Raw genomic sequence first — 27,850 nt, 5'->3', positions numbered from 1 at the left:
GATTTTGTAATGACGTTTTGAGAGAGAGAGAGAGAGAGAGCGAGAGCAGTGAGAGACTGAGGGTTTTGGATTTCTGTTTGGCTGATCGGAAAATCTCTAGCCGCAAAGAAAGTTTTATTTTTTCTGGGAATTTTTTTTCTCCGATTATATTTTTTAGGAGAGAGAAAGGGGAGAGAGGGATGGGGAGCGAGACGAAGAATGGAGTGGGGGTAGCGGCGGCGCAGTTTCCGCCGACGACGAGGAAGATTATACAGAGCCTGAAGGAGATTGTTAACTGTCCGGAGCCTGAGATCTACTCGGTTCTTAAAGAGTGCAATATGGACCCGAGCGACGCGGTTCAGCGCCTGCTCTCTTTAGGTTTTCTACAGCGCCACCACCTTTTTATTTTTCAGTCGTATTTAAATTAAATATTATATTTGGATGCTTTGATTTTGGGAAAAGAATGAAAGATTTAATCGTTATTTAGTAATTTTTTGTTTGGATGCTGAGAAACCATAGGAGAAGATAAGAAAGTAAAGAGTTTTCAACGTCGTGATAATTTGGGTTTATTGCCGGAATAATTAGAAGCTTGATTTTTTGTTGCCGGGAAAATTTAGAAGATTTGATTTTTCAGAGCAAAATTTGGGTTTGCCTGGAATATACTGACCTTCCTTATTTTGATTTTTAATCAAAATTTCAAGCTAATATATGTAATGGTATTGTTTTCTTGTTCAGTTGTAGAAGTTTCGGTGTATATTTTCTCCATCCAAGCAATGCATTAGGAAATTCTAATTTTCTTATTACTTGCCGATTTCTAAGAGTGCTGATATGTAGAAATACAAAGGATTTTGAAATATTTAAATCCTAATGCTTGTATTCGAGTTTTTTAGGTTAGAGATGATATAAAATATCAATTTTTGTATAAAGGACAGAAATTTTACTATGCATTGCACTTTCAATTGAGTTTAAGTTATATCTAATCGACGGAATTTTCTTCCGCTATCTAATGATCTTTAAAGTCGTCATTGATTTAGTATTCTGCAAATGTGTAGATACTTTTCATGAAGTCAGGAGCAAACGTGAAAGAAGGAAAGAGGTACCCTTGCAAAAATGCACCCACCCTTGCAAATGTGTAGCTTTTAATTCGTTCTCCAATAATAATTTTTCTTCCACTTTTCTTGTGCGTGAAGCTAACTGTGTTGGTGTTAGGAACACTGGAATTTTTTTAAGGTTAATTCCAATGTTGTTAAATTTCATAAAAAATAGTTTTTGGGTAACTGTGTTTCAGGAGAATCTTTACTGTTCCTATTTTTACATGATTGAAAATTTCAGTTTATGCTTCCTTTCCGTCTGACTCTCTAGTATGCATTTCAAATTGTGATTGGAATGATGAATAAGGACTCCCTCCTTTTCCGTTGTTACATCATTTGTTCCTTTTCCTGTATCTTTATATTTTATTTTGTTATGTCATGTCATTTTAAAAATCCCAGATAAAGGAGACACAGGACACCAAGTCGCGAGTTCACAATGCAGGTTCAAATTGTGGTGCTAGAGGTATTAGCGAGCGTACTGGTGGATGGTGTGGATCAACTCAAACTAGTTCCAATGGTATATTGATCTCATTGTGTAAAGTCACTGTCTTGTAATTGTATGAGTAGCATTGTTGTGCATATCAGTATCGCATGTTTTTAATTTGTGAACTGCTTGTGTTCCTTTTGTTAGAGCTTGGTAAAGCAGCATATAAGGGACAGAATGGGTTTGTTGCTCCTTCACCTCATACTTCAGCTTCTCACTTTACAGGAGGAACCACAAGCCAGCAACCTTCATCTCAGCAGTAAGTTTTAAACTGAAGTTCTAGTGTCATCTGTTTTCTTATATAAGATTAGCTGTGGAGGGGTGACATCATGCATGAGCCATATGTTAACTCAAGCAATTTTTCATTGGTTGATTCAGGATAGTTTACTTCCATAACTATGCATGTACAAGGGGTGGGTATTAGAATATTAGTGAATAAAGCAAAGATGGAGAAATGTGAAAGGATAGGAGAGGGGGAGGGGAAGGTGAAGGGAGAGAGTGGGGCGTTTTCTTTTTTTCCATCAAGTTGTTTAGTTCAGTGGTTTGAACAGGGCAGGTTTCGTTGTTTTCTTTTATTGCTTTATTAATATCATCATACCCTTCTATTATTAAAGTAACTGATTAAAGAACTAGAAGCAGAAACAGTTAGTAAGAGTAGTCAGATGGTCTTTTATGTCTTTTATTACTCGTGCAAATCATTGTTCAATATCTGCTGCAGTGAATCTTTTAGTACTTCCATAAGGCCAGGTGATGCAGTCTCTGCATCTCTACAACCTTCTGCGGGAAATCAATCTACTTATGGAACCAGCTTGGGGAATCTTTCACTGGCCGACATTGTTAAGATGGGTAGAAAACCTAGCATGGGCTCACATATTTCATCTGATACATCTTCACATCAGGATGCATTTTCAACATATTCATGTAATAGCCACGTGGAATCTTCCCAAACAAAGATGCACCAATATATGCATTCTCATAATCCTCGTGTGTCAGAGATGTTACATAAAACTGGCGATAGTGCTGGACAGAATGATTTCCATGATGAATGGCATGTGATTGAGCAGCCAACAGCTGCAAATAGGTCATCAGCTTTAAATGCAAATCAATCTAAGTTTTATATCAATGAATCCAACGTGCCAAGGGATTACCAGTCACATAAGGTCCAAGAATCAGAGGGGAATATTAGTAGCGAAAGTGTTAGCTCAGATTGCAATGCTTATGCTTTTGCTTCCAGTAGACAGAAGATGGCGGATGCTTCCGGTGGAAAATCATATTGTGTTGATGATTTGTCTTCCAATTCTAGTTCCTACAAATCTCATAGGTCTGCATATGAGAATGGAGAAGGTAATTATTTTTGTGTTATATATGAATTTGGGATGATTGTTTTCTCTATTCCAGATATGATATGATAGATCGTTGCTAATGACATTCGTGATGCTAGTATCTATATCAATCCAGATCATTGTGTTGTAATGGATAACATATAAAACATCATGGTTGTTTTTAGGTTGGTGGCATGATTTACATCCATGGTGGTTTGAATTGTTAGATCTATCATCTTCGGCTGAATGAAACATGTCTCTACATTTCTGTGTCTCATTTTTGTCATTTTAACCTTCTTTGGTTGCATTTACAATTTCACATTTTGTTCTTTTCTATGTTTTGAAAGTTTTGTGACTTGTATAAGCATAAGTTTATCTGCACTTTTATTTGTTGACACACTGATAATTTTTTTTGCATGGTAATGCTCCTAGCACTTTGTCCTTTAACCTTCACTAAAATTGGTAATAATAGACGAAGTTGCTTGAGAAGAGTCAATGTGCTTGAGTAGCCAATTGACTTTTTTTGCGAAATAATTTGTTTCATTAGAGTCCTTGTACTTTCTCTATCTAACCCTATTTGGGTCTAGATTGGTGGAGTTGTTGATGTTATCTTCCACCCTTGTCCTCAACCTCAAAGTGGTATTTGAAACCAAAAACAGTGGTGCTGAAGTTTGGATTTTGTTTATGAAACTGCAATGTCTTTGATGAAGGGTTTGTGGTTGTTCTGGCGGTGAAAGGTTGCAAACTTACCTTCTTGTGAAATCTTATTATTGTCAATGTCGAGGAAGAAGTTTATGCTACCTTTTCTTCTTGTCTTTCTTGTCATTGCTTATGTGTAATTCCAGGAACCGGTATTGATTCAAATACGTCATATCCAAATCATTCTGTCTCTAATGATGTTGCTGTGGCATCAGCTACTGTGAGAATGCAACAACTGAATCTAAGAAAGGATGATGATCAAGATAATTGCGCAGTAGTCCTTCCAAATAATTTGCAAGAATTGGCTGCCGATTGTTCACATTTGAGTTTTGGCACCTTTAGACTGGCTCAAAGTTCTGCATTATCGAGCAAGCCATCTAATTCCTTGAAAAATGACTTGGGAGGATCTTCTGCAGGAGTAGATGTTTTCTCAGCCGCTCGCTTGGATACAAGGCATGACTCTTTCACTTAGTTCAAATCTATCATATTAGTTGTAATGTCACTTAATCTTTTGGATTTTTTTCCCTGTTCAGAAATTCAGGGTATAATCAAGACGAACTTCGTGGATCCTTATATGATACTAGAAGAGCAGCCATAGGTTATGATTTGCCTGTACCTTTACAGCGAGAACCAATAAAACAGGATATCCTTGAAGCAACCCGTGGATATAAAGACATTACTACCTCATCTCTACATAATTTTAATTCTGAGAAGATTGAAAAAGCAACTTCTGGATTGCCTTTTGCAAAGGCAGATCCCGAATTCAGAAATGTACCTAAAAATGATATGGTAAGAGTTATATTTTCTTAACTTTCTGCATTCTTTTATGCTCAACTTATAAGTAGTATTGTTTGAATTTTTTGAGTAGTTACTTGTATGCATTGGGATGGCTAACATGAGTGCCACATTTTTACATTTAAATGTTTGCTAAATGGTGATGATTCTAATTGATTTAGTATTGGACCAAGACTTGTTTCTATGCTATGGAATGATGATCTGTATATCTTAACTTCAATGATTTTGTGCTCATGGAGTTGGCTTAATGAATTTATACCACTTTTCATGGTACTGTGGTTTTTCTAAGCATTTTCATGCGCGTACGCATAAAGAAAAATCATGTTGGAGAATATGTATGTCGTCTGTTTGTGTAGCAATCCCTACTTGTAACTGCTGTGCTGATATGCCCACTCCTTTGATGGAATTCCTAGTTAAATCTGAGTGTGTTCTTAAGAAAGAGCATTTCCAGTGTATAGCTAATCCCTGATAGATCTGTTCTCTATCCTTCATGATGATCTATTATCCGATCTCTCTTTTGCCTTCTTCCTTGGTGTCGCCAATCTTCTTGTCAAATTTGTATTTTCTTTCAGGGTTTTGAACATTGTGATTACGCATGTGAGCTGATAACCTTGTATTCTTGCTGTTCTCTCTCGCTCTCTCCCTCTTGAAATTTTTTTTCCAGCTGTATTCAGATTCTGTACGAAGTGACCTATTGGAGTCATTCCAACAGTTTTTGGTAAAGCGACCTGTGCCTTCAAGATATAGCAGTGCAGTTTCTTCTGTAACCAACCCAACAATTTCCACGTCTGACGTAAGTGATGGGCGACCGCACATCGTTCAGTGCATTAAACCCCTGTTCTTGAATTTGAGGTCCACATGCAAAATATTGTTATTAATTTTTTTGGAGTAAATGAAATAAGGCATTGCTGATATCGTGGCATTAAATCATACAGGCTCTGAGACCAGGCACCGTACCTTTGTCTGAGGCATGTTCTGTGCTTCCTCAGTGTCATACATCCCCTTCATACGCTCAGCCTACCCTTTCTTACGAACAGTTAGCAAACAGTATGGTCTATAAACCTTCCATGCCTCAGGTTCAGAACTACTCGCCTGTGCCACCAAATTTGCAGCAAGAGTATGTAGATGGTAGTGCATTCCATCAGTCAGGGGCTAGCATGGAATACAACTTCCCACAGTATAGTGGAGCCTCAGTAAGCAGATTGCCTACATCTGCTGCTGCTGCTGCTGTCACTGGTCATGTAAGTTTTGGGGCCTCTAATAACACTCACGGGAGTTTATTGCATAATGCATCTGCCACTCCTGGCAGCATACCCGACTATGGTGATGTATTCCTCCCTCAGTATAAAGATGGAAACCATTTAGCCGCTCTTTATCAGGTAGACATTGAAACATAGAAGTATTTCGGCGCAATTATTGTTTGTGCATATTATTGCTTGTAGTTTGCTTCAGAGCAGTAGTTCAGCATGACTTCTGATTTGATATTCACTGTTTCGGTTACTGATCTGATGATTGGCTGTCATTTCTGTGGATTCCAGAGTTCAAGAACATTGCCTTCCGTTCCAGACAGTGCATTTAATAACTTACTTGGGCATAATCAACAGCATGCAGGATATCGACAAGGGCGGGCTGGACAGCTGCCCACCAAGTTGCAGAATTATCGGGGACACCCCGATTTCTATTTTTCCCAAAAGGACGTAACACAAGAACATCAGCGACAACGCCTCAATGATTTAGGCTTAGGAGGATTCCAAGACCTGTCACCTCAGCAGCTGCACCAGATTTGGCAGCGGACCTACTAATAGAAAGTTTCCCCTTTCTCATTCTCTTTTTTCATTTTTTGCTTTTTGACATGGGCTTGTAGTGAGTTTGGAGTTGCCAAAATTAGGGTCACTATAGTTCAGAATCTACGGCGGTTCTGTGTGGCTGTCCAATTGTACATACTCTAAACGGGGAAGTTATCGTTTTCTTCCTTATGTCTCAACGTTGTATCGTAGGAAACTACGTTGGGGCATGATCTCTAAATTCAATGGGGTAGTCGGCAAGTTTTGTTTCTACTAGTGAAGAAAGCCTTCTGATTCGATAGTTTAAGGTTCAGTGGAATTCTCGCTCTACCTTGGAGCATATGTAATGTCTGAGTTGGTAGCTTGTGTGCTCAAATAACTGATTTGTGTATGGTTTGTGAGTAATTTAGTATAATACATGTAACTGTTGGAGAAGGCAATTGACATGAAGGGAAAAGTCAGTTGGGAGGTAGGCAGTGAGAGTGATATTGCAGTTTTGATATTATTAGTGATTAATTTTGTGGTTGGTATCACTTAATCACCTCCTAATTCTGGATCATTCTTTCTGGTTTGCTGCATAAAACTATTGGTAGAAATGTTGCTATTTAATCATGCTTTCTGAACACATCTTATGGTGAATCTCTTGTGACTGCAAAGAGTGCATGCTTAAACGGGTTTGCTAATGGCGGGCGGTTCAGATCTGGTGGTTCCATCCGTTGTGTCCAAAACTGTAATTGATCGGAGCCAAGACGCCGATAAAAGTAACAGTCACCACAAGCCTGGGAATGATGCAATGCTTACAGCACCCAAGCTGCCTAAGGCAGTGACACTGGTTTCTGAGGGGGAGACTCTTCGCCGGCCACGTGGGAGGCCAGCGGGTTCGAAGAACAAGCCGAAGCCGCCCATCATAGTCACTCGTGACAGCGCTAATGCACTTCGAGCTCATGCTATGGAGGTAAGTTCTGGCTGTGATGTGAGTGAGAGTTTAACCCACTTTGCAAGGAGGAAGCAGAGGGGCATTTGCATACTGAGTGGAAGTGGCTGTGTGACCAATGTTACACTGCGACAACCAGCTTCCTCCGGCGCTATTGTGACCCTCCATGGCCGGTTTGAAATACTCTCATTGCTCGGGTCAATCCTGCCCCCTCCAGCCCCTCCTGGCATCACAGGCCTAACCATCTATCTTGCAGGGGCGCAGGGGCAGGTTGTGGGTGGGGGTGTGGTTGGTGCACTCATTGCTTCAGGGCCTGTCGTGATCATGGCTGCTTCCTTCATGAACGCCACTTTTGATCGCCTGCCACTGGATGAAGATGAAGTTGCTGTGGCTTTGCAAAATCAGCAGTACCAAAATGGCCGCCACCACCACCTGGACGTCTCGGATTTATATGGACTTCCTCAGAACCTGATCACTAATTGGTAATGTCCCTCCTGAGGTGTAATCCTGGGCATCCGGCCTAACCATGTCAAAAACTTGAGTTGCAAGAAATCAATGTCTGTATTAGTAAGTGGTGATTAATATTCTCCAGATGTGTCATCTCTCCAGTAGCATTAAGCTTTATCGAAAGAGTTTCGAATTCCCTTATTACTTCTTGGTTTTTCTTTTCATGTAACCTACATTAAGTATATAAATCATGTAACCATTGCAAGGGCAGCTATATAAAATACAGTTAATCTACTTCACTTCTGTTCTATGCCTTCAGTTTGTACACAAATTCAGTTTAGCACGCACACTGATTTCCCGAATGGTAATTTGAAGCTAAATTATCGTAACCTACCCCATTTCCAGCATCATAAACCCCAACTCATCCAGCAAAGAATAGATCTCTCGCGCTTTTTGATGCAGTCTTCCACTGGCTATAAACTCAAGAACCTCCCTGTCCACTTCGATCAAACTACATCCTGGTTCTTTCTCTATCTACTGCTCCTTCGTCGAAAGCCTTTCCTTTATTGCTTCGTGAAATTGGCTGGAAGCAGCATAGATATTCGACATAAGCACATAACCGCAGCTGTCATTTGGATCCAATTCAATCACACGCTTTGCTGCTTGTTTTGCCATCTTAATGTTTTTGTGCTTCCTACAAGACGAGAGCAATGACCCCCAAATAATGGCGTCTGCTTTTACCGGCATGTTATCTATAATCTCTTCTGCATCTTCAAGAAGTCCCGCCCTGCCTAACACATTAACCATGGAACTATAGTATGCTGTTACGACGCCAAGAAAACTGACACCATCTGGTATAAATTTCGAAGACTCAAGCCTCGAGAACAGCTCAATCGCTTCTTCCTCACAACCATTTACCGCTAGACCCATGATCATGGTGTTCCAACAGGACAACCTTTTTTTGGGGGCTGCATAAAAAACATGAATAGACTTTTCGATGCTCCCACATTTGCAGTACATGTTTATAATCGCTGTGACAACAATTCCATTAGTTTCAATCCCATTTTTCTTTATGTGTTCAATAATCCACTCCCCTTGTCCAATTGCTCCCAGCTGAGCTGAAGCATTCAACAAGCTCACCATTGTAAACTCACTAGGCCTAATCCTCTCCTGCATTTCGCCGAAAAGATCCAATGCCTCTGCATACTTCCCATTCCTAACAGATCCACTAATCATCGAATTCCAAGAAACCAAATTCCTCGAAGGCGTTTTATCAAACAGCCTCTTGGATTCACTCACTTCACCACATTTGGAAGGGTCCATGACCATAGAGTTCCATGCAACATTGTCACATTCCAAGTCCTCATCCAACAGTTCTCTTGCTTCACTCAAAAACCCACAATTTGCATACATGTGTATGATCGTGTTTCGTATAAACTTAATGTCTTTCGAGGCCAGATTTTGTAACTCTTCCATGAAGCTGAGCTCCATTTTTCGCTAGACCATCTTGTGCGTAAGCCTTGAAAACTGAAGGGTAACTAATCTCTGAGGCTCAGTTTCTGAAGCCACCAGCATTTCAGTGAAAAGAGAGATTGCAGTTTTGGGTTTTGGCTTTCGGAGAAGCCTCTAATGATGGTGTTCCAAATGAAGGGGTTTGGTTCTTTGATGTGTCTGAAAACCATATAGGCGTAGTTGATGTCTCCAGGTGGGGAGGCAGAAGGGGCCAATACACGGCTGGCGGCGATGGTGTCGTTGGCCAGGCCAGTTTTGAGGAGGTGGGCGTGGATCTTTTGAAGGTCTTTCATGGAGGTGCATTGGTTTTCTAGCATGGAGAGGTGTGGACTTTCTGAGATGAATTTGGATATGGAGGTTGAAGAAGTGAAAGAGCAACAACATGGTGTCATATTTCTTGTTGCTCTTGTTTTTTGTTTCTAAGTTGTATTGTATGATATCTAATCCTCTTGTGGGGAATATGAGAAGAGATCCACCAAGCTACCGGATCAAGTGATCCAGACTTATAAAATTTCATCCAACAGCCCATCTGTTTTGTTGCTTTAGAAGTTATAATAATTTTGGACCGTTGGAAATGCTACTTGAACTTTGAGGGCTTGGAACTTGTGATCATACCCCAAATTTCTACCATGGATTTGATTTATGGGCCAATCTTCCGTATTTTGTGCTTGGCTGGTCGACCAGCTCCTCACATGAGTACTGTTAAAATCCACGTAAGGGACTACATAATAAAACTACTTGTACCATAAGGCAACATAATATGCTTATATTGTCCGAATTGTGAATTTAGAAAATTGATTTATCAACAAATTGTCTTGCTTAGACAGTGCATCAACATAAACATTTGTCTAACTTGTCTAATAAAAAAAACATTTATTTCTTATATCACTTGGAAAGTGAATTTAAACTAACGACGTCCAGCTTCTACTTTGTTAAAAAAAATCATGAATTTATTTGGTTTAAATGAGTCGCATCTTCATGATGGAAGTGGGACGAATAAATGTGGTACACACACATCACCACACTATTATTCCTTGCAAGTGTGGCTTTAAATCGATAGCATGACCTAGCAGTATGGTAAAGCTTGACCCTTGTGCAAGGAATTAGGAATTCTCAAAGATTTAGGCACAAAAATACAAGTTTTATCGATAGACATACTTATCATAGGTTGCTTATAGCTATAATTAAAGACTAATAAGATCTTAGCCTCCAATAGTTTTATACTCTATATTCTCAATCAAGACATTCCCACCACCGAATACTAATGGGGGATTATGGGAGTAACAATCAAGAACTGCCTTTACTTGGAACAAAAGCACAAAGCAAACTTTGGATTAATTAATAATCCACATGGGTAGATTTCGAGTTCAATTGGTCATAAGTGCAAGCCATAGGATAGGATTTTAGACCCTCCACTTTGAGGACTTATTTCACCAATTCAACTCACTTTGTTCATACAATTTTAATGGGGTTTTATTTTTGTTTTTAAATTTTTTTTTTCCTTTTTTTTATATGTAAAGTGAATAGTTCATTGGTTGCATGATCACATACTATATCAATTTCAATGGCATTCATGTGAACTTATTGCATGGTGGTGTTATATGGTTGAAGCGGTGAATTATAACATTTTATTGTCACTTTTAATTTTTAACATAAATATTTACATTGTGAATAGATAAATCAATCATAAGATCCTACATAAAAAGTGAATGTACTTAACGACTTGAACTACAAATCCCGTGTTATTTATTTTTATTCAGTTCATATTAATTAATTAGCGCTATGATCATCATAATTAAACAAGACTTGGATTCGAAATTGTGCACCTTTATGCTCGAGCATTCTTTGGGCTTGCAATTGAATTGAAGAGAAAGGCCCGCATATAGTGAAAGCACTAAAAGGAAAGACACGCTACTCCGACATCGACTAGCTCTAACAGTCCAGAAGAGTTTATACTTTATATAAATGTGACCAACAGTAAGGTCTGTCCCTTTTGAGGGACATTCGATAAAATTGGAACAATATAGAGAAGATTAGCATGGTTGTTATACAAAAGATGTTTGGCATAAATCGATTGTTTCAAAAGTTGAGCTTGAGTGCCAAAGGAACACACTTGCCTAACCAAATAACATTGAAACGATAAATGGAAAATTAGCATGGTTCTTATACAAAGATGTCACACATAAATCGAGAAATTGTTCCAAAAGTTTGAGCCTGAGCCCAAAAGGATGAACACATTAGCCTAACAGGTTGAATGCAACTACTTAAGTGACAAGTTTCTCTTTAATCTTTCTTCGTTTTTGTTTCAAAGATTTTATTTTCATAACTGAAATTTGTAATACGTGCACCTCCCCCCTACCGTGAACGAGTTATGTTAGCTTAGAAGACATTATCTACAATAACACACCTGCAGTGGTGGTTGGTTGGTTAATGGGGTTACCCAGACAAAATGGTGTCAAACTTCAAAAAGGAGAGGCATAGAAAAAGAGAAAGGCAAAATGCACACTCACCACCATCATTACTATCATCATTTACCAGCCCACTGACCCAAACCTAAAGTCCAAAGGATTCCTTCCCCCTCTTTCCTCAACCTTCTTCTCTTCCCTACCTTTTCCCTCCTTTTTCCACCCCTCCCTCCTTCACTTGCTGCCACCTCCCTACACCTCTCTCTCTCTCTCTCACAGAGGTGCACTTGTACTTTATATATGTAAAAATATTTTTAAGTGCATGACAATTGACAAAGCTTACAAATATCCCTTCTTTTCAACAACAACATCATTGATGCTTCTCTATTCTGGGTTATATTTGCTTCTCTTTCTTTCTTTCAAATCAAACAAAAAGTAGGACTAGATTGGATCAGAAGAAGAAGAAGCAGAAGTCACCAAGAAGAAGAAGCAGAAGCAGTAGAAGAAGAAGTGAGCAAAGGTACCAAATGGGTGGAAGGTTTATTTATCCTGTAATTCTAGTCTCCTGCTTGTTCCTCCTGTTGGGTAATTTCTTCTGTTCAGGTGACTTCCTTTGTCTTGTTTTAAAGTTTGAGTTGCATCCTTTACAATTTTATATTTGGTTTTTCTTATTTATAATTTGTCATGGCAGCATCTATCATTTTCTTTTGTTAATATATTTGTAATAATCCCATTTGCTTCTTTTTCTTTTTTTCTTTGTTTCTTTCTGCCCTTGACAAGTGAATTTTAATTTATTCTTTCCTCTTCCCCATTAACTTTCGGCTTACTAGTGATCCATGTATGCATTGGACTCTTTTTTTGGTTTGAGAGATGAAATTTTTATGAATATATGTGATGTCCTAGCTCAGATTGTGTCACTTCAAATGTGGCTCTTGTTCTTTGTTCACAATTTATCGCTTTATAATGCTGCTTATCAATTTCAATCCTAGTAGACCTAGCTAGTTCTGTTTCTCATTTTTCTTTCTTTAAGTTATACATTTTCTTTTTGTGGACGAAAAAGTTAATTTTTCATTTTCTACCCTTCTAGATATAGTTTTCTTGATGATGCTCTCTCCTTTTTCTTTTGTCTTTTTCCCTCGGTCAAAGTAGGGCTCAGAGTACCATCTGTTTTCAAATTTTCTTGATGGCAAATGCTCAATTTAAATTTTCCCTCTTATAGTTTTTCCTTTAGTATTTATTTTTAATTTCTTGTGGTGCCTAGACTTGGATAGAATAAGGTATGTATGAAGGTCGTTGTGATTTTTTTTTTTTTTTTTTTTTTTGGAGAATTATAAGGGATTAGACATGGAAAATTTATCCGAATTGATCCTACTATTTTTATTTTTCTTTGAGAAATGCAAGGGAACATTTTTTTCATGAGTAAAACTTCTACCTTTAACTTGGACAAAATTATTATATCCTCCTTCATACCTGCTCAAGTGGAAAGGGATGTCACCTAACTCAATTCAACATTTTACCACCTTTTTATTGTTCCAATTCCTTCAAGCATTTACATGATTACGTTTTGAAAATATCAGTTTTCCATCTTTCATCTTGGTAAGACCCCAATTGGGTAAATACCCTACATTGTACTAAAGTCACTGAACTTTTCAGTTTTTACTAGTGCAAACAGAAAACTTTACTATTAACCCTATTTCCAAATTTAAGGATCAATTGTTCAACTAGTTGTGGTGGCTTGTGAAACTATTAATTTATAGGTTTTGATTATATTTTTTGAAACCAGGAACCACACCATCGGATTTGGCACCATTCTTTCAATGCTCAAAAATTGCAGAATACAAAAAAGTAAAGCTTACTTTTTTTTTGAATTTTCTAGTACAGGTTTGAAGGTGACAAAAAAGGAAAAGAACGTTGGACACAGCAAAGAACACGACCAAGAAAATAAAGGGCCGAAGTTCCCTAAAACCCTAATTTCCACCACCCAAAGAGACATCACTACTCCAATAACAACAGTCCCTACAATAACTCCCACAAATCCCACTTCATCAACACCAATTGTGAACCCTAATTCCAATCCAGCTGATTCAACATTTCCTGTCACAACAACGCCTAGCATGACCCCATATACTGCAACAACACCATCACCACCTGCATCCACTGGTTCAAGTTGGTGTGTTGCTAGCCAAAGTGCATCACAAATGGCATTACAAGTTGCTTTGGACTATGCTTGTGGCTATGGTGGCACTGATTGCTCAGAGATTCAGCCAGGACGAAGCTGTTATAATCCAAGCAATGTCCGGGATCACGCTTCTTTCGCATTCAATAACTATTATCAGAAGAACCCAGTTCCAAATAGCTGCAACTTTGGTGGAACCGCTGTGATCACGAGCACTGACCCAAGTAAGTCATCATTTTTTACTTCCATTCTTTTTAACTTTATGTCACACTGCAAGGAATTGCAGCTCAAGCGATAAAGAGCGTTCATCTTTTCAACTCTGTCTTCAAATCCCCCTCCTAGATTTTGCTTGTATAAAAAAACTTAATGTCACGCTTTCCTTTATTTAATTGTGATTTTACAACACTGTTTTCAGGTACTGGAACGTGTCAATATCCATCCACTAGGTAATTAGCTCGCTCTCATCTAACTCTGCTTTCTCAGGTTTTCCAGCTGCCTTTTTAGTTAGAAAGATCAAATTAATATTTTGTATATTTGCATTGGGTTTGCAGCACAAGTTCATCAGTCTTGAACACAACAAATACGAGTGGCTCCACTGTGTTTGGTGCTGTCCCTTCTGGCCCTACTACCTCAGCAGCAATAGTAGCTGCAAACTCCTCACATGGCGTGCACAATTTGTTCATCGTGGCATGTTTTCTGGTGTTAACAACATAAAATTTCAATACATGGATGGAAACATGCATGGATTCACTTCTTAGTTTTGAAATGAGATGAATCTTGTAATTGATATATATTCCAGTGAGTTCTTATTGAAGGAAGGGGGGGGGGGGGGGGGGGGGGGAGGCGGGGCGCGGTGGGTAGAGAGAGCGAGCGAGCGAGCTAGCATATTTGTGTAGCTAGAGGCTAGAGATGCAACCATAAGAGTTTAATTTTTGGCAGTTTAAGAGCAGCAACATACATCTTGGACCATCTGTAATTAACGGCCTTTGCTGGTTTGGGCTTTGATCTAAAATTGGTGCTTATAGTCATAGACTCATAAATCTTGTATATACTTCTTAGTATGCTACCAATATTGACAAATTAAAAACACAAATATTAACAAAACATGAACAAATGTATCGATTTTTACAAATTGTTTACTTCAAACTAACTTCTGATGCCTAAGAGCATCTCCAATAGACTTTATAAAGCTAATTTAAAGAGATAATTATAAAAATCATCTCCAAAAGACTTTAAAGGACTCTATAAAATAACAAAATGAACAGGTGTGCCTTAAATTTATAGTCACAATTCAAATGCTAAATATTAGAAAATTAATAAAACTCAAGGTGGACCCGTGAGCCAAGGAGAAAAGAAAGAGTACGTGGCGGGTTGAGTTTTTTCTTTGTGAAATAATTGTTAATAATAAAGTATTCAAAGTTTGTTAGAACAAAGAGTTAACAGACTAACTAAAGCAATTTTTCAATACTGTAACCTGTTAAACTAGCAAAAAAAACAGACTAACTAAAGCAGTTTTTCAATACTATAACCTGTTAAACTAGCAAAAATTTAACAAAATTGTGTTAGAGATGCTTGGTTTTGTAATTGAAGTAGTTAAAACTATTCATTCATCCACCTAAAATCCTGTATTTTCATGTTCCTCGCACAATATTGCTCGAGTAAAAAAAAATCCATAATACCAAATAATCTTCATATCATTCATTTCTTTGGCATCACAAACAAAAATAAGTTAAGACATCTAGCCAAGGGCTATAGGCCACATCTAGCTTTGAAAAGGACAAAATCAGTCTCCAACCAAGGGTTAAATGGAATTGGGCTCAAAGAATTAGGCTAATTTTGGCCCCAGGCTATGTAACATGTTGCCTTAGGGCAGACTAAGTTTGGCCTTAAAAAGTAATAACATATGACAAAATAAAATATAACCATGCATGGTTGGAGAAGAAAAAATTCAATCTTAAAATAGTCTTTAAAATATTAATTTTTTTAAGAGCTAAAATATAACCAAAGACTATGTTTAGTACACCAAAGATAACCTTAGGTACATATATTATTCTTTTCCCTACTTTTACTTAATTATCATAGAATGTGGAGCACATTTTGGAGTGGGTGGGTGGGTGGGTGAGGGACCCCTAAACATGTACAAACCAATATCTAGGGGTGGGCAAGGGTCGGGCCGTGCCCAAATTTGGAGGAACCAAACCTTACCTATTTTAAAATGTAACGGGTTGGGCCAGGCTGGCTAGAGGGATTTTGAGTTTGGGAACCGGACCTAACTCGGCTTGTTTAAGGCAGGTCCACAGGTCCAATTATTTTTTTATTTTTTTATTTTATTTTGGTTTTGATACAGAGCTCCAAATTCCCAAAACGTTCCAGATTGCTCCAAATTCCCAAATTGACGCCATTGCCAACAATTTGCCGGGTTGGAAGCTACTCACACCAACAACTGAACCACCGGTGGTGAATCGATGAAGGTATGGGGTGACAATAGGGGGGCCCACAGGTAGAAGCATATCCGAGATCAAAATTCAAGGGCTTTGACGAAGAATTAGCAGAACAAGCAGACATTGGGGCCGATTTGCTGGAGGGCTTGAAGCCAAAATCGGAGGCCAAGAAACCCTCAAAGTCGTTCATGGCGATTTAGATTTCTGAGTCTCATTCTCTCTCCTTCCTCCTCATTGTGTTATTAGGTTTTAGCTGTACAAAAAACAAATGGAAGGATCTCTGAATCTGAATTCTCTCAAAGGGTAGATGTGGAATTATATGAAAAGTTAAAAAGGTGATCTTGTTGTAGAAGTGGACAAGGTCTATTGGGGATCTGAGGGAGAAAAACTTTGAGAGAGAGACATGAGGTGAGGGAGGAGGGTAGAATAGGTATCTAGGATTTGACGTGAAGTATCTGGGTTCTGGGACAAATAGGTCAGTTTGGGGCCCCGTTTGTATACATCTGGAACCTGCCCGTACCCACCCCCACCCGCGGTTCTTATACCCATTTGCCCACCCCTACCAATATCCACTCATTTTTGCTTCATCTCATTATTCTCCCTTGGTTCTTTATGTTTCTTATCCACCAATCACTCGTTTCCTTTCACTTTTCATATATACATTCTCCCTTTCCTTTCTCCTTTCATTTTTCATATATACTTTCTCTCTCTGTAAAGACCAACAATCTTTCTTCCAACCCATTATCCTTGAAAAACCAACAAACCTTATTTCAGAAAACGACCATACTATTCATGTGTCGCATGACAGCATCCTCTTCTGCTTTCTCTTCATCATCTTTGTCATACTACTCGCACTCTATGCAAACCACGAAGCTTCCCAAAGGGTTTGACATAACCATCATAAACGACGCCAAAGACTCTAACGCAGGTCAACGCTTCGACCTCTTCTACGCCTCCAATGACAAAGCCACCAGCATAATCCTCGACGCTAGCAATTTCTTGAACACCTTGTTTACCCTAATGATTATCATCATCAACCTCCCAAGAAGCTCGTAAACCATGTTGTTTTCAGGCTTTCTAGCATGAAGAACTCAAGTTCATCTAACAATGGTGAACAACTTGTTTAGCACATGTATACCGATATGAAAGTTATTGTCCACTCCTCACCCAACAAAGAAAATGGCTATTTTGTCCTTCAAATAAGCCATTCATTCATGGAACATGCCAAACGTGCATTGGACTTGGCCATCCTACGTGGCATGACTCGTGTCTTAATATGGGACGGCGAGGCCCGTGCTCTGCCGGAGCTTATAGATGGTATGGTGGAGTACACAAGGATGGTGGCTGAAAGCTCATTTGGCACCAAACCGCCAGAGTGTGACAAATATTGGTGGAAGGGCAAGGACCCTGAAGTGGTGGCACAATTGTTGAAATATTATGAAAGATGTAGCAAGGGGTTCATCCGATGGTTGAATGGGGCTATGAGGGAGAAATGCCACGATCGGTTAGTGGATGCTGCATTAGGCATGCCATTACATGATTTGTGTGGATCATATAATTTTTCTAAGTGCAGCTTTTGAGATTGAGAGTCGGTGGGTTAAATTCAGTGGGGGTTTTTTGTTTTGTCTTGTTATTGTTGTTGTTGTTGTATAACATGATTTATAGTTGAGCTGTCACATTATTGTTGATGTATGCACACAGACAAAACATTAGTGGATTGAATCACATCACATGGACACCTTTAATTTGTTTCCACCTCTCCCATTGTGTGATCAATTGCTTGTCCATCATTCGTTGGGCCACTATGACCTAATTAGATAAACAAATTTTCTCTCTTTTGTAGAGAAGGACTAATGTTTTGTAGTGGCTTTGTTATATCTAAGAATATTTTCTTCTTTTTTATCTAACGGTTCTCTCGTACTTTTCTTTTTCTTGTTCACACACTTGTTTATTTATATATATTTTTTTAATTTTAACTTATATATTCGATATAAGTTTTAGAAAAATATTGATGTGCATAAAAAAAATTGTGTGGAAATATTTCCCAATAATAATATAAATGCTGGGTAATGTTAGAAGACTAAATTTGTAGATGGAATTTTATAAACTAAATGATATTAAAGTTGATAATTGGATTATTACTTAAGCGTTGATAAACGTACTCATTCCTATTAGTGACACATTTAGTTTATAAATTCTGTCTACAAATTTAGTCTCCCTAGCATTACCTATAAATGCTTAGTGAGTTATCAAGAAGTGCACCTCTACAAGTCTGCCACTTGGTACCCGCCGAAGGTCCCATATGTGGGTGATGTCATCATGAGGTGGGGTAGTAAGTGCATGTACGTATTGTGAATGCAAATTTCGTCCAAAGTTGAATTGACCAAAAATTCTACCAATAAAATAAGAGATAACATTAGCCTAATTGACGAACACCATAAAAAAGGGGAACGTGTCCGCCAAAAGGCTTTCGATGCTTAAGTCAGAGAATACTTTGAGAGATACTAATAGAGAGAATTCTAAGTAATAAGCACGTGATTACCGATTTTGTGGTCAGCTGAAAAAGGAAGTCGCAAACCATACTAGGTAGACTGCGATGTTCTGTTAATGTGATGCAAACTAGTCTCCACAGATAGCTACAAGAAGTCCTGCTAAAGGCATTTGGAAATTAACACTACAACAAATTGGTCCTTTAGCGAGGAAAGTTTTAGCAAGAGCAATATTTTTTTTCTCACTGTAGACCACCTTCAAGAGAAAATGTTGAGTTCTCGAAAAATGTTAGGCACTATGTCCAAGAAACAACGAGAAAATTAAATTTTCCGTGAGAATATATTTCCTCACTGTAGAACACCTTCATGAAGAAAAATATTTAGTTCTCACAATATTGATGAGCTTTCTTCTCTCCCTAATTTGTTTCACTCATCTCCTCTGTATCGGATGCGACCTAGCCTTCTACTTCTATTTTTCTCAATCTAATCTCCAATCAACCGAAACTCCCCCATCTACATAACAAAACTCAAACTAGATGCCACCAACCAATTCTAACCCTCACTTCTATTCTCGAAGATCTTCAAAATCTCTTTCCCAGCAAACCTTTTTCTTTACAAATTCCCTCCGCAGCAAACCCTAGGAATCCCAAATCCTTTTGTCTTTGCAATTTTGAGATTTATGACCATCACGAGCCAAATTTTCTTTCTCATCAAACCCTTAATGGTGTCAACTCTGCCTTTGTTCTTATATAAATGAATGCAATGTATTATGATTATCAATGTTTAAATATCGTTATAGGTGCAAATATCGATATGCACATTTACAAAAATAATAATGGATATATCAATATCGATGTTGATATTAGTTGCCTTCAGCAGAAATTATGAAAATTTGCAATGTGGTGGGTACATCAACTCATTCAGATTTAATCGAACTAGAGAAAATTTCCCAAAAAAATTTCAAAAGTTCAAAATCTGCAATGACTTTCGGCAAAATTTTGTAGTGAATCGGTAAATATCATTGATATGTTGAAAACTTTACAATCAAAAAATCCTAAATCATAATATATGCACATGTATCTGAACAAGAATTTGGCTACCAATTTGACCCCAAATGAATTTGTTGGAAAAGAAAGAAATAACAGTTTCACACATTTGGCTGCTACATGACTATTACGGAAAATAGGAAAATGCCAGAAAAGATCATCCTGAATGAGTTGAATACCAATTGTGCTATATCTATAATACATAACCTCCGAGTTCATCCTTATTTGAATAATAAAATATCATGTATATCAGACTTAAACCAAAGTTTGCACAATTACGGAATAAACTTCAATATAAAATACGTCTAACAAATAAATTTTTTGTAAGTCTGCAAAAGTCAAACAATAAATTGCTAAGAAAAACAAAAACATGAACTCACTATTTCTTTACTCCCACATAAATGTAGAATTAAAAAAGTTACTACCCCCATTCCAGTGACATGTTCCTTAAACACTCTAGGAAGCAATGGTTTCGTGAGTGGATCAGCAACCATTGACTTTGTGTCTATGTGTTCAATCATTATCGACTATTTTTTCACCTCTTCCTTCACAGACAAATATTTCACATCTATCATTTATGCTTGTTTATGTTACACATTTGGACAAGAACATAAACAACCATCATTTGGTAACAGATTATGTAACCTTATTGCATAACATTAAAGATTAGGAAAACAACCAAGATTTTCAAGTCTTTAGATAAGATAACAGTTAACTTAATTCTCTTAAAAATGGTATACCCTGAAAACATCTCAAACCATTTATACATTCCTCTCTTTGGAAAAGAATATTGACATGTTATAAGTTTTAAACCATAATTTACATAATCCATTTCTTGAAGTCTTCACTTTTGGTGAAAGAAAAAAAAAACATACACAAGTCTGCACTACAAAATCACGCTAAGATATTTTTCCTGAAATTATCGTAAAAGACTTTATTGTTATGACTCCAACCATTTGAAGAAGCCAAGAAACATTAGGGAAAGAAGTCAGAAACATCAGTAAGGTAAACCCTAAACCCTAACAATCATAAAATAATTATTTGGTCAAAACAGTTAAGCAGTCTTTAACTTTACAATTGTCAATAGTCACATGGTAAACATGTAGAAAATGACCAATTCCATGTGTTATTATGACTGTTGGTATACAACAGAAAATTAAGAATATTGCCAATAGACATGTAATATGAAATTCTGAACAGAGCATCACAGTCCATGCAAGAGTGGCAATTACAGTTACAATGTTCTTTGTATGAATCCATCTTTGATTCAAAACGAGGAATGAATATTATTATAAAGATATATCCACCATGTTTTTGTGATAGTATAGAGAGTTGCAATTGTAAACCGGAGGTTAGCATTGCTTTGGCCAAAATTAATATGAGAGACTTTAGATCGTGGCACTTTAGTTATGAGCATAAAGAAAAGAATAATGTAGTAGAATTTACCCCAACATTACTATGAGAGTTTGGTTATCTTGATAAAATATTTATTACCCTTAGTTCCCAATTATAATTATTTCCTATTAAGTTTAAAAAAGTAGCAGAAGATTACTTAAAAGTTTGGAAGGAAATTTGTATAAGTCTTATCAATAGTCCTCCGGATTGGTAATGCATATGCATAAAGAATAAGTTAGGCATATAACCATGATAAATGAAGAATCTTTTAGACTGTCATCTATATCAACCTACTGATGGACTCCTCCACAACAAAATATTCTAAAATATCAAGGAGCCAAAATGTTAGCCTTGGATGAGTTCGAGGATGTTAAGTACGATATGTTATTAGTAGCAGAAGACGAAGAAATGTACATATATAGCAAGACAAATATCCGTCATCAGCCATATTGAAAGTTTTGAAAAAGTCAAAGAAGAAATTGTAAAAATCAATTACAATATCAAAAAAGATAGTAAAAGAAAAGCAGAACTAGAAGAAGGAGATGATCAATACTGGAACAATATGATAGAAGAGGAATTGGACAACATCGACAATATGATGAAAGCATAAAAGAGTTAGAAGTAGATAAACAACAGATGAAAAAGTAACACTGTAATGCAAGTGGAGAATATTTTACAATAGCACCATACAAAGTAACGTACAATAATTCAAACATTAGACAAAAATGTAAACATTAATTAATGTGGCACCTACCATGATGAATGGAATAATGGTATAAGAGTAAATAGAGAAAATAGGTTGACCCATTATAGACATTTCATACCAAAATGTCCTTATAATTAAAATTGAATCTCCTAAACTTTGAGGAATTTTTTTTTTTTAATTATATGAAAATTAAGGCTTCTTTCTCTTATTATCAGGGACAATTCCTTCATTCCCAGCCAGCATCAAATATTTATCCCTCCTTGTAAGAGAGGTGCACTCGAAGCCCAAAGCATCAGCCAATTTCCTCTGAATGTAATTAGCCACTTCATTGCTAGACTTTCCCCCAGCGCAAGTCAGCTCTCTTGGGAGCCTCCCAAGAACTTCAATATAATATGCAGGCCCAGGGTTCATCAGAAAGAAAACTGGGTCCAAGCATTTTAGTCCACTGGCTGTAGTCCCATAAAACATGCTCACATTTGTGTTGATGGCTACTGGCACAATCTCATCAGCCAGTTCTGCAAACAGTGAGCTGAATCTCAGCAAATACGGCTCTCGACAAGTTGTTCCTTCGGGGCAAACCACCAAATCTCCTTGACTAAGTAGCTTCCCCATGGTTTCACCGTCTTGTTTTCGGTCTCTGGTTAATCGGACTGTCTTGATCGGCGCTATGATTTCGGACATTTTGCTCAGGCTATATGTGACTGCTGTTAAAGGCTTGCCCAAAGCCATACTAAGGAAAACTGGGTCCAGTAGGGTTCTGTGTGTGCAAACATAGAGGACTCCTTTTTTTTTTGGGTTTGAGGAAGTGGGGTTTATGCAGCCTTTGACTGAGAGATTGACACCTGTCAAGGAGGCCAAAAATAGGGCAATTTTGCAGGGGAGGATAATGCCAACTGAGATTCTTAATATGGCTAGGATTATTCCAAGAGGGAGCCACAAAAACATGGCTAGGGTTGCAGATGGAGTAGGCAAGAATGCTAGCCTTCCATCATGAAATATTACTGGCTTTGGCTGCTTTTGCCTCAGCATTGCTGAATTTGTACCGCTCTTGTTGTCTTCCTTGTTCACTACATAGGCTTCCTGTTGCAATTACGTGGGTTAGTAACACTAAATGACAGTGTAACCAAACAATCAAGTTTAAACATCTCTCGTAATGTTCTAGCTTTACATAAATATACATAGTAGACTCATCCACCAATGCATGTTAATACTTGCATGTACCATATATCTAGGTCAAAATAATATTATACTTGCCAGAGAGAAAAAAAGGAAATTAAATCTGTGCACACCTCCCATTAATGAAAGGAATGAAAGGGAATTCCTCTTGGGTTATTTTAGATAAAAAAATACATGATGGAAATTGGAAATGCGAAAAGGATGTAATTTGTGAAAATGATTTTCTAATGCCATTGATGTGACTTATTAGTAATAGTACCCCAAAACCTTCTAACAACATCTACAAAACAGATGTCAAAATCCTATGTGGAGTATCACTGTGCATATTTGACATCAAAAGTCTTTTCAACCGAATTGTTATTTGCAGATTGGATTTGAAAGCTTTGTGATTTGGAATCAAATTTATTTTTAATTATTTTTAATGGTGGATCCCTTATTTCACTAACATTTCAACCAAAAAAAATTTTGTTTCAACATTTTTTTAATAATTTAACCATTTAAAGTTCTCCTTAAATAATAAAATAATATTTGACAACTCTTTTAGAGAAGTACTAATTTGATATAAGACTTCAATTGCCACATCAACCATCAATTGTAATTTGACTTTTTCTTTGGAGATAAAGTACCCTAAACCAGAAAGTTGATAAGATCATAATACCTATAACTAGCTAGTTATGGGTTGGGTGTAAGATTAACCCTAATACATGTTGAGGTATACAGCATTAGTGGTCAAACTAGGACTTCAAGTGTGAGGACAAATCAAACTTGGTACTTATTTGAAAGTGGTATTACATACCTTGCAAAGGGAGATGAAAAGATGATCTTCGAGGCTTGAAGAACCAATTCCAATATCTGGTCTTTTGTCTCCAAAATATTTTTTGAGAGCATTGTGCTTCACAAGAAAACCAGAGCCGGATAACAAACCAGTGAAGTAGTGCCCAACAGTGTGCAATTCAGTCCCCAAAACATCACCAACTTCCATATAATCCTTGAGAAAATGTTCAACCATGACTCTAGGGACACTTGTGAGGACAACCCTAAATCCCGCTGAGGCAAAAACCTCATAGGCCTGAAGGTTGAGATTTTCCTGATAAAACTTGGGCAAAACAGCCCTTCCAACACTCTCCATATTTTTTTTCCTGAGACCACAAAAAGTGAAGAAAATCATAACCCTTAATCTGTACTCATAGTCGAAAACCAGCAAAACCGGGTACGATAGAAGCAAGAGAAGGGCTCTGAAAATGCTGCCACCTTCAAAGGCAACAAGCATGAAGTAAGGAAAGACAGACTGGGATTTCAAAAGGGATCCAAAAATGTCACATGCAATTGTCTCACGGTCTCTTCCAGCCAAATTACACTTTGTGAAACTGGGAAATGAAAAGGGTTGTTTTTGCGGTGAGGTGAGAGGAGGAGAATTGCCCACGAGGGAGCCATAGTTTCTCACTTTTCTTGCAGCTCTTTGGCGTGTGTTTGCCAGCGGCTGGTACAAAATCCCATCTGTGAGTTTGAGAAGAACCATTGGGAGGACCGTGGTTTTTTGATAAACCCTAAACCTATTTCAGAGATGGAAAGGGAAGTTTTGAAAGATACGACAAAGAAAGGTAGAAGAAAGCAAGAAACGAGAGATACAGAAATAGAGGAGGTTGTGGAGAAGAGGAAGGTTTGCAGTGTGTATTTATAGGAACACAGTTAAAGAGAAAGAAGGAAGGTTGACCAAAAGCATTTGGTTAGCCACACCGACGGCATTAATTCAGACCTCAACATTTTCTATTTCTCCTATTATTTTCATTTTTTTTCTTATTAGTCACCTTTACAAGTGCATTAAAAAACACATTCGAACTTCTTCCATCGGCTAAATTATTGTAATACTTTAATAATAAAATTAAAAAAAAATAAATGTGTTTGAACACATCATTTGTAAGATACCTTATAACAATAAAACGTGAGGCTCATATTTTTAATTTAATTTCACGTAATTACTTAACAATTAGTACTATAGTCTAATAATATTCACTACAATCTAAGTAATATTTCTACCAAAACTTCCTTAAACGATTATGCAAAATGCGCACATCAACATTCTGCCAGACCAACCCTTTTCACTTTTTTGATAGCAACAAACTGTAGGTTGAATTGTGAAGAAAATTGAAGGTTTCACCGTAAAATTAATTAGTAATATGGAAAGTTGTAAGGTTTTTCGTTTTTTCAACGTAAGACTCTTTAATCTTCACATCCTCACAAACCTCCTCATATGTGGCGAATATTCAAGTCAAACAAGTGAACAACACAAACTGAGTGAGGTGAAGCACATATGATTGTTGGGCTTCACACGTACGTTAACCTACTATATATGATACTATTAAAAAAGTTAAAATTTCACTATAAAACTAATTGGTAATATAAAATGTATCCTAACTTACCTATAAACCCTTGCAAGATTTATTATTTCACCTGATTCTTTAATCTTTACGTCCTCACAAATTGCTAGTGACCGCCTTAATTTGCGCTTTCTCTGCTATACTATTGCAATGGCATTGGAATGAGTGTACAGTTTTAAGTATCCAAATTGATGGACTCTTTGATTATCCACATTCCACGGCATGGAGAGAAAACTAGGGAGATGGCTTCAGCTTTGAATTTACATTCAAACCTATCAGTCCAGGTGGACCAATCCATGAGTTAGATAACCCATATACCATCTGATTTATTGACTTTTTTAACCATTTAGGTATTTGCAGCTGGTCAAGTAAGGGAAGGGATTCTTTCTGGATCCTTTCTACCAAATTCTCCTCATTAAACAATCTAGATTCTTGAAATTTGATCCAACGGCTATAACTTTTAAAGTGAGGTTGTGTTTTTAGCTGTTAAATCAAATTTCATAACTCCAAATTGTTTGATGAACAAGATTAGGTGGAAGCAAGGCGGAGCCAAGTACAAGACTCCCCTAGGCTATAGCATAGGGAGAGTTTGGTTCTTCAAGCTTAAAAATATTAATTTTTATGTTAGTTTATAATTTTTAATTATCATATTTCACATAAGAAATGAAATTTTTTATTAGTAAGCCTATTTTTAAGAATAATAAGAGCTAATAGATGTTAAATAAACTCATCACTTTAACCAATATTATATTTAATAGTAATAAATTAAAACTTCCATATCATAAATGGTTCCTTATTTTATTCACTTGAAAGCTTTGAAGGCTAAAAACCTATAAAACATAGTATAAAATTCTTGCTTCAAATTACTACATTCAAGTTTTTACTATTATATAACTTTATGTAGGCAACATAGGATTAAAAATTAATCTCGTAGTAATAATTTTAGCTTAATCCACCCATCGAATAATTTCTAGCTACGCCAATTGGGTGGAAGGGATCCGTAAAGGATCCCTTTCCGTCAAGTAATACCATCAGTAATTTGCAACTACTTTGTCCCTTGACTTTCTTTTCTAATAACACTTTTTCAGTTTTCGATTTACCAAAATACCAACAGTACCATGCAAGGGATTCCACATAGCGTCGTATAGTAACTTGATAATAGAGTAGTCGGAATATAACTCTTGTGCTAAAATTTGTTAAAAATTAAGTTCAGAACTAAAAATCTGTTAATTCTTCATCTATAACCTGAATGTGAACCTCACGTGGGAATTTATATTAGTTGTTATTAACATTTTGAAATAATCTACTCTTTCTACAATTAAAAAAAAAAAAAATTTAATGCAAGTGGCTAATCTAACATTTAACTTACTAACGTTATTGTTTCACTCAAAAAAAAAATCCTATTTTTTTTATTGAAAAGATGATTATTTTAAAATACTAACAAAATTTTCTAAATTGACAATTGTTTCACTCCAAAAAAAAAAATCCTTTTTTTAATGAAAAAATGATTATTTTAAAATACTAATAAAATTTCTTTATTGACTAGTCGGGACAATCATTTACACATTCTTGTTTGCAATAACAGTAGATAAAAAATCGACATGCATCGTCAATGTACAAAATAATTTGCACTTAATAAATCTACATGTGAAATAATATTTGCAAAGAGTGATGAAAATAAAACAAAAAAAAAAAAAAACGGAAAGAAAAAAAGACATTTATATGATTCAGAGATTCAATATGCATGATTCTGGCACCAAATCTATGAAAATTAATTGGTTTTCTTTTTTGTTTATTTACTTTTGGTATTTGTGGGTATGGCGGTTAAGATGATGCAATTTGAGATGGTTGTTTGATTATCATGCATATTGTTTGCGTGGAAGATGGAAAACTAGAAGATTTACAAATCTAAACTTGTGTTTTTGAAGCTAGCTAGCACACGACAATGACGACAAGCTTTAACAGGTATACAATAACAGCTAACCCACCTTAAAACGGTGAATATTAGCCTACAACAATTAGCGTGTGTGGAACATGATGTAGAGGTCACATGTACGCAGCTGATTTATTGATTTTCTTGTTCAACCTATACAGTGTTTCACGTTTAAACCGACTTTCTTTTTCTTCTAGTCTAAACCAGTAATATGGTTTGTAATAAAATAACATAAAATGTTTAGACTCTTCATATATAACTACCAAAAAAAAAAAAAACCCCTTTCGAGGGAAGGATTTACTATGGCAAAATAAGGCTTTAATCACCTAAACCTTCGCTGGATAGAAATTTGTCGAGCAAAGGTCATCGTACGAAAGTTTTCGTCAGGCAAAATGCATTGACCAAAACTTGCCCAACGAATTTTCAAATGGGCAAGTAATGTTTGCACAACAAAGATATTTGTCGAGCAAAATGCATTGACCAAAACTTACCCAATCACAGTAGTACGCTGGTTAATGAATTTAAAGAAAAATATATATGAATACAAAATGCATGCTCGATGAACGTATTTGCCTGGTAAACTTTTAATTTTTTTTTAAACGTAATTTAAATTATATTTAAATTAAATAAATAAATTAGTTTTAATTATATTAATTTC

General features: G+C 36.7%; 6 protein-coding genes and 1 non-coding gene across 10 annotated transcripts; 5 read left to right on the top strand and 2 right to left on the bottom strand.

Annotated features, from left to right (window-relative positions):
• LOC103966021 lies at nucleotides 1–6,430 on the top strand. 4 transcript variants are annotated; one of them, XM_048563914.1, is made up of 10 exons: nucleotides 2–357; nucleotides 1,032–1,075; nucleotides 1,470–1,587; nucleotides 1,702–1,813; nucleotides 2,273–2,898; nucleotides 3,791–4,028; nucleotides 4,109–4,364; nucleotides 5,035–5,163; nucleotides 5,306–5,749; nucleotides 5,909–6,430. In XM_048563914.1, the coding sequence occupies exons 1-10, from the start codon at nucleotides 180–182 to the stop codon at nucleotides 6,170–6,172; spliced, it is 2,409 nt and encodes an 802-aa protein (XP_048419871.1). In that variant the 5' UTR covers nucleotides 2–179; the 3' UTR covers nucleotides 6,173–6,430. The 4 variants fall into 4 exon arrangements, with proteins under 4 accessions (XP_048419872.1, XP_048419871.1, XP_009377414.2 ...); XM_009379139.3 differs by having other exon boundaries at nucleotides 3,722–4,028; XM_048563913.1 differs by having other exon boundaries at nucleotides 3,722–4,028; nucleotides 4,109–4,367; nucleotides 5,038–5,163.
• Nucleotides 6,431–6,832: 402 nt separating this feature from the next.
• Nucleotides 6,833–7,834, top strand: LOC103966031 (AT-hook motif nuclear-localized protein 16). Its single transcript, XM_009379147.3, has one exon. It carries the CDS (start codon nucleotides 6,837–6,839, stop codon nucleotides 7,572–7,574), a length of 738 nt encoding a protein of 245 aa, XP_009377422.2. The 5' UTR covers nucleotides 6,833–6,836; the 3' UTR covers nucleotides 7,575–7,834.
• A 91-nt stretch (nucleotides 7,835–7,925) lies between these two features.
• LOC103966039 (pentatricopeptide repeat-containing protein At2g42920, chloroplastic) lies at nucleotides 7,926–9,439 on the bottom strand. Its single transcript, XM_009379161.3, is given in 4 exon segments — nucleotides 7,926–8,975; nucleotides 8,977–9,074; nucleotides 9,077–9,136; nucleotides 9,139–9,439. Coding segments are annotated over 4 exon segments (1,509 nt in total).
• A 1,594-nt stretch (nucleotides 9,440–11,033) lies between these two features.
• Nucleotides 11,034–11,137, top strand: LOC125468361. Its single transcript, XR_007250759.1, has one exon. It is a non-coding gene; the product is annotated as a U6 spliceosomal RNA (small nuclear RNA).
• Nucleotides 11,138–11,720: 583 nt separating this feature from the next.
• LOC103966043 (glucan endo-1,3-beta-glucosidase 12-like) lies at nucleotides 11,721–14,419 on the top strand. Its single transcript, XM_009379173.3, has 4 exons — nucleotides 11,721–12,055; nucleotides 13,334–13,852; nucleotides 14,044–14,074; nucleotides 14,180–14,419. The coding sequence occupies exons 1-4, from the start codon at nucleotides 11,980–11,982 to the stop codon at nucleotides 14,340–14,342; spliced, it is 789 nt and encodes a 262-aa protein (XP_009377448.2). The 5' UTR covers nucleotides 11,721–11,979; the 3' UTR covers nucleotides 14,343–14,419.
• A 2,053-nt stretch (nucleotides 14,420–16,472) lies between these two features.
• On the top strand, nucleotides 16,473–17,827 carry LOC125480919. The gene is given in 5 exon segments (XM_048592154.1): nucleotides 16,473–16,477; nucleotides 16,878–16,947; nucleotides 16,949–17,060; nucleotides 17,063–17,121; nucleotides 17,197–17,827. Coding segments are annotated over 5 exon segments (699 nt in total). The 3' UTR covers nucleotides 17,650–17,827.
• A 3,834-nt stretch (nucleotides 17,828–21,661) lies between these two features.
• Nucleotides 21,662–24,509, bottom strand: LOC103966054 (glycerol-3-phosphate acyltransferase 1-like). The gene is made up of 2 exons (XM_009379183.3): nucleotides 23,678–24,509; nucleotides 21,662–22,785 (listed from the first exon to the last, which is right to left on the bottom strand). The coding sequence occupies exons 1-2, from the start codon at nucleotides 24,398–24,400 to the stop codon at nucleotides 21,895–21,897; spliced, it is 1,614 nt and encodes a 537-aa protein (XP_009377458.3). The 5' UTR covers nucleotides 24,401–24,509; the 3' UTR covers nucleotides 21,662–21,894.
• Between the last annotated feature and the right edge of the window lie 3,341 nt (nucleotides 24,510–27,850).

The sequence above is a fragment of a genome, unplaced genomic scaffold (genome assembly GCF_019419815.1).
Source record: "Pyrus x bretschneideri cultivar Hongxiangsu unplaced genomic scaffold, Pyrus_bretschneideri_v1 Contig37, whole genome shotgun sequence".
Lineage (NCBI taxonomy): Eukaryota > Viridiplantae > Streptophyta > Magnoliopsida > Rosales > Rosaceae > Pyrus > Pyrus x bretschneideri.
This window is presented reverse-complemented; position numbering and strand designations above follow the sequence as displayed.

Coding starts and splice junctions, on each gene's coding strand:
- LOC103966021 (XM_009379139.3), top strand. CDS start 180: ATGGGGAGCGAGACGAAGAATGGAGTGGGGGTAGCGGCGGCGCAGTTT. Junction 5,164..5,305: donor CAACAATTTCCACGTCTGAC/GTAAGTGATGGG, acceptor TAAATCATACAG/GCTCTGAGACCAGGCACCGT. Junction 5,750..5,908: donor ATTTAGCCGCTCTTTATCAG/GTAGACATTGAA, acceptor TGTGGATTCCAG/AGTTCAAGAACATTGCCTTC.
- LOC103966031 (XM_009379147.3), top strand. CDS start 6,837: ATGGCGGGCGGTTCAGATCTGGTGGTTCCATCCGTTGTGTCCAAAACT.
- LOC103966043 (XM_009379173.3), top strand. CDS start 11,980: ATGGGTGGAAGGTTTATTTATCCTGTAATTCTAGTCTCCTGCTTGTTC. Junction 12,056..13,333: donor GGGTAATTTCTTCTGTTCAG/GTGACTTCCTTT, acceptor TTTCTAGTACAG/GTTTGAAGGTGACAAAAAAG. Junction 14,075..14,179: donor TGTCAATATCCATCCACTAG/GTAATTAGCTCG, acceptor TTGGGTTTGCAG/CACAAGTTCATCAGTCTTGA.
- LOC103966054 (XM_009379183.3), bottom strand. CDS start 24,400: ATGGTTCTTCTCAAACTCACAGATGGGATTTTGTACCAGCCGCTGGCA. Junction 22,786..23,677: donor TTTTCATCTCCCTTTGCAAG/GTATGTAATACC, acceptor TAATTGCAACAG/GAAGCCTATGTAGTGAACAA.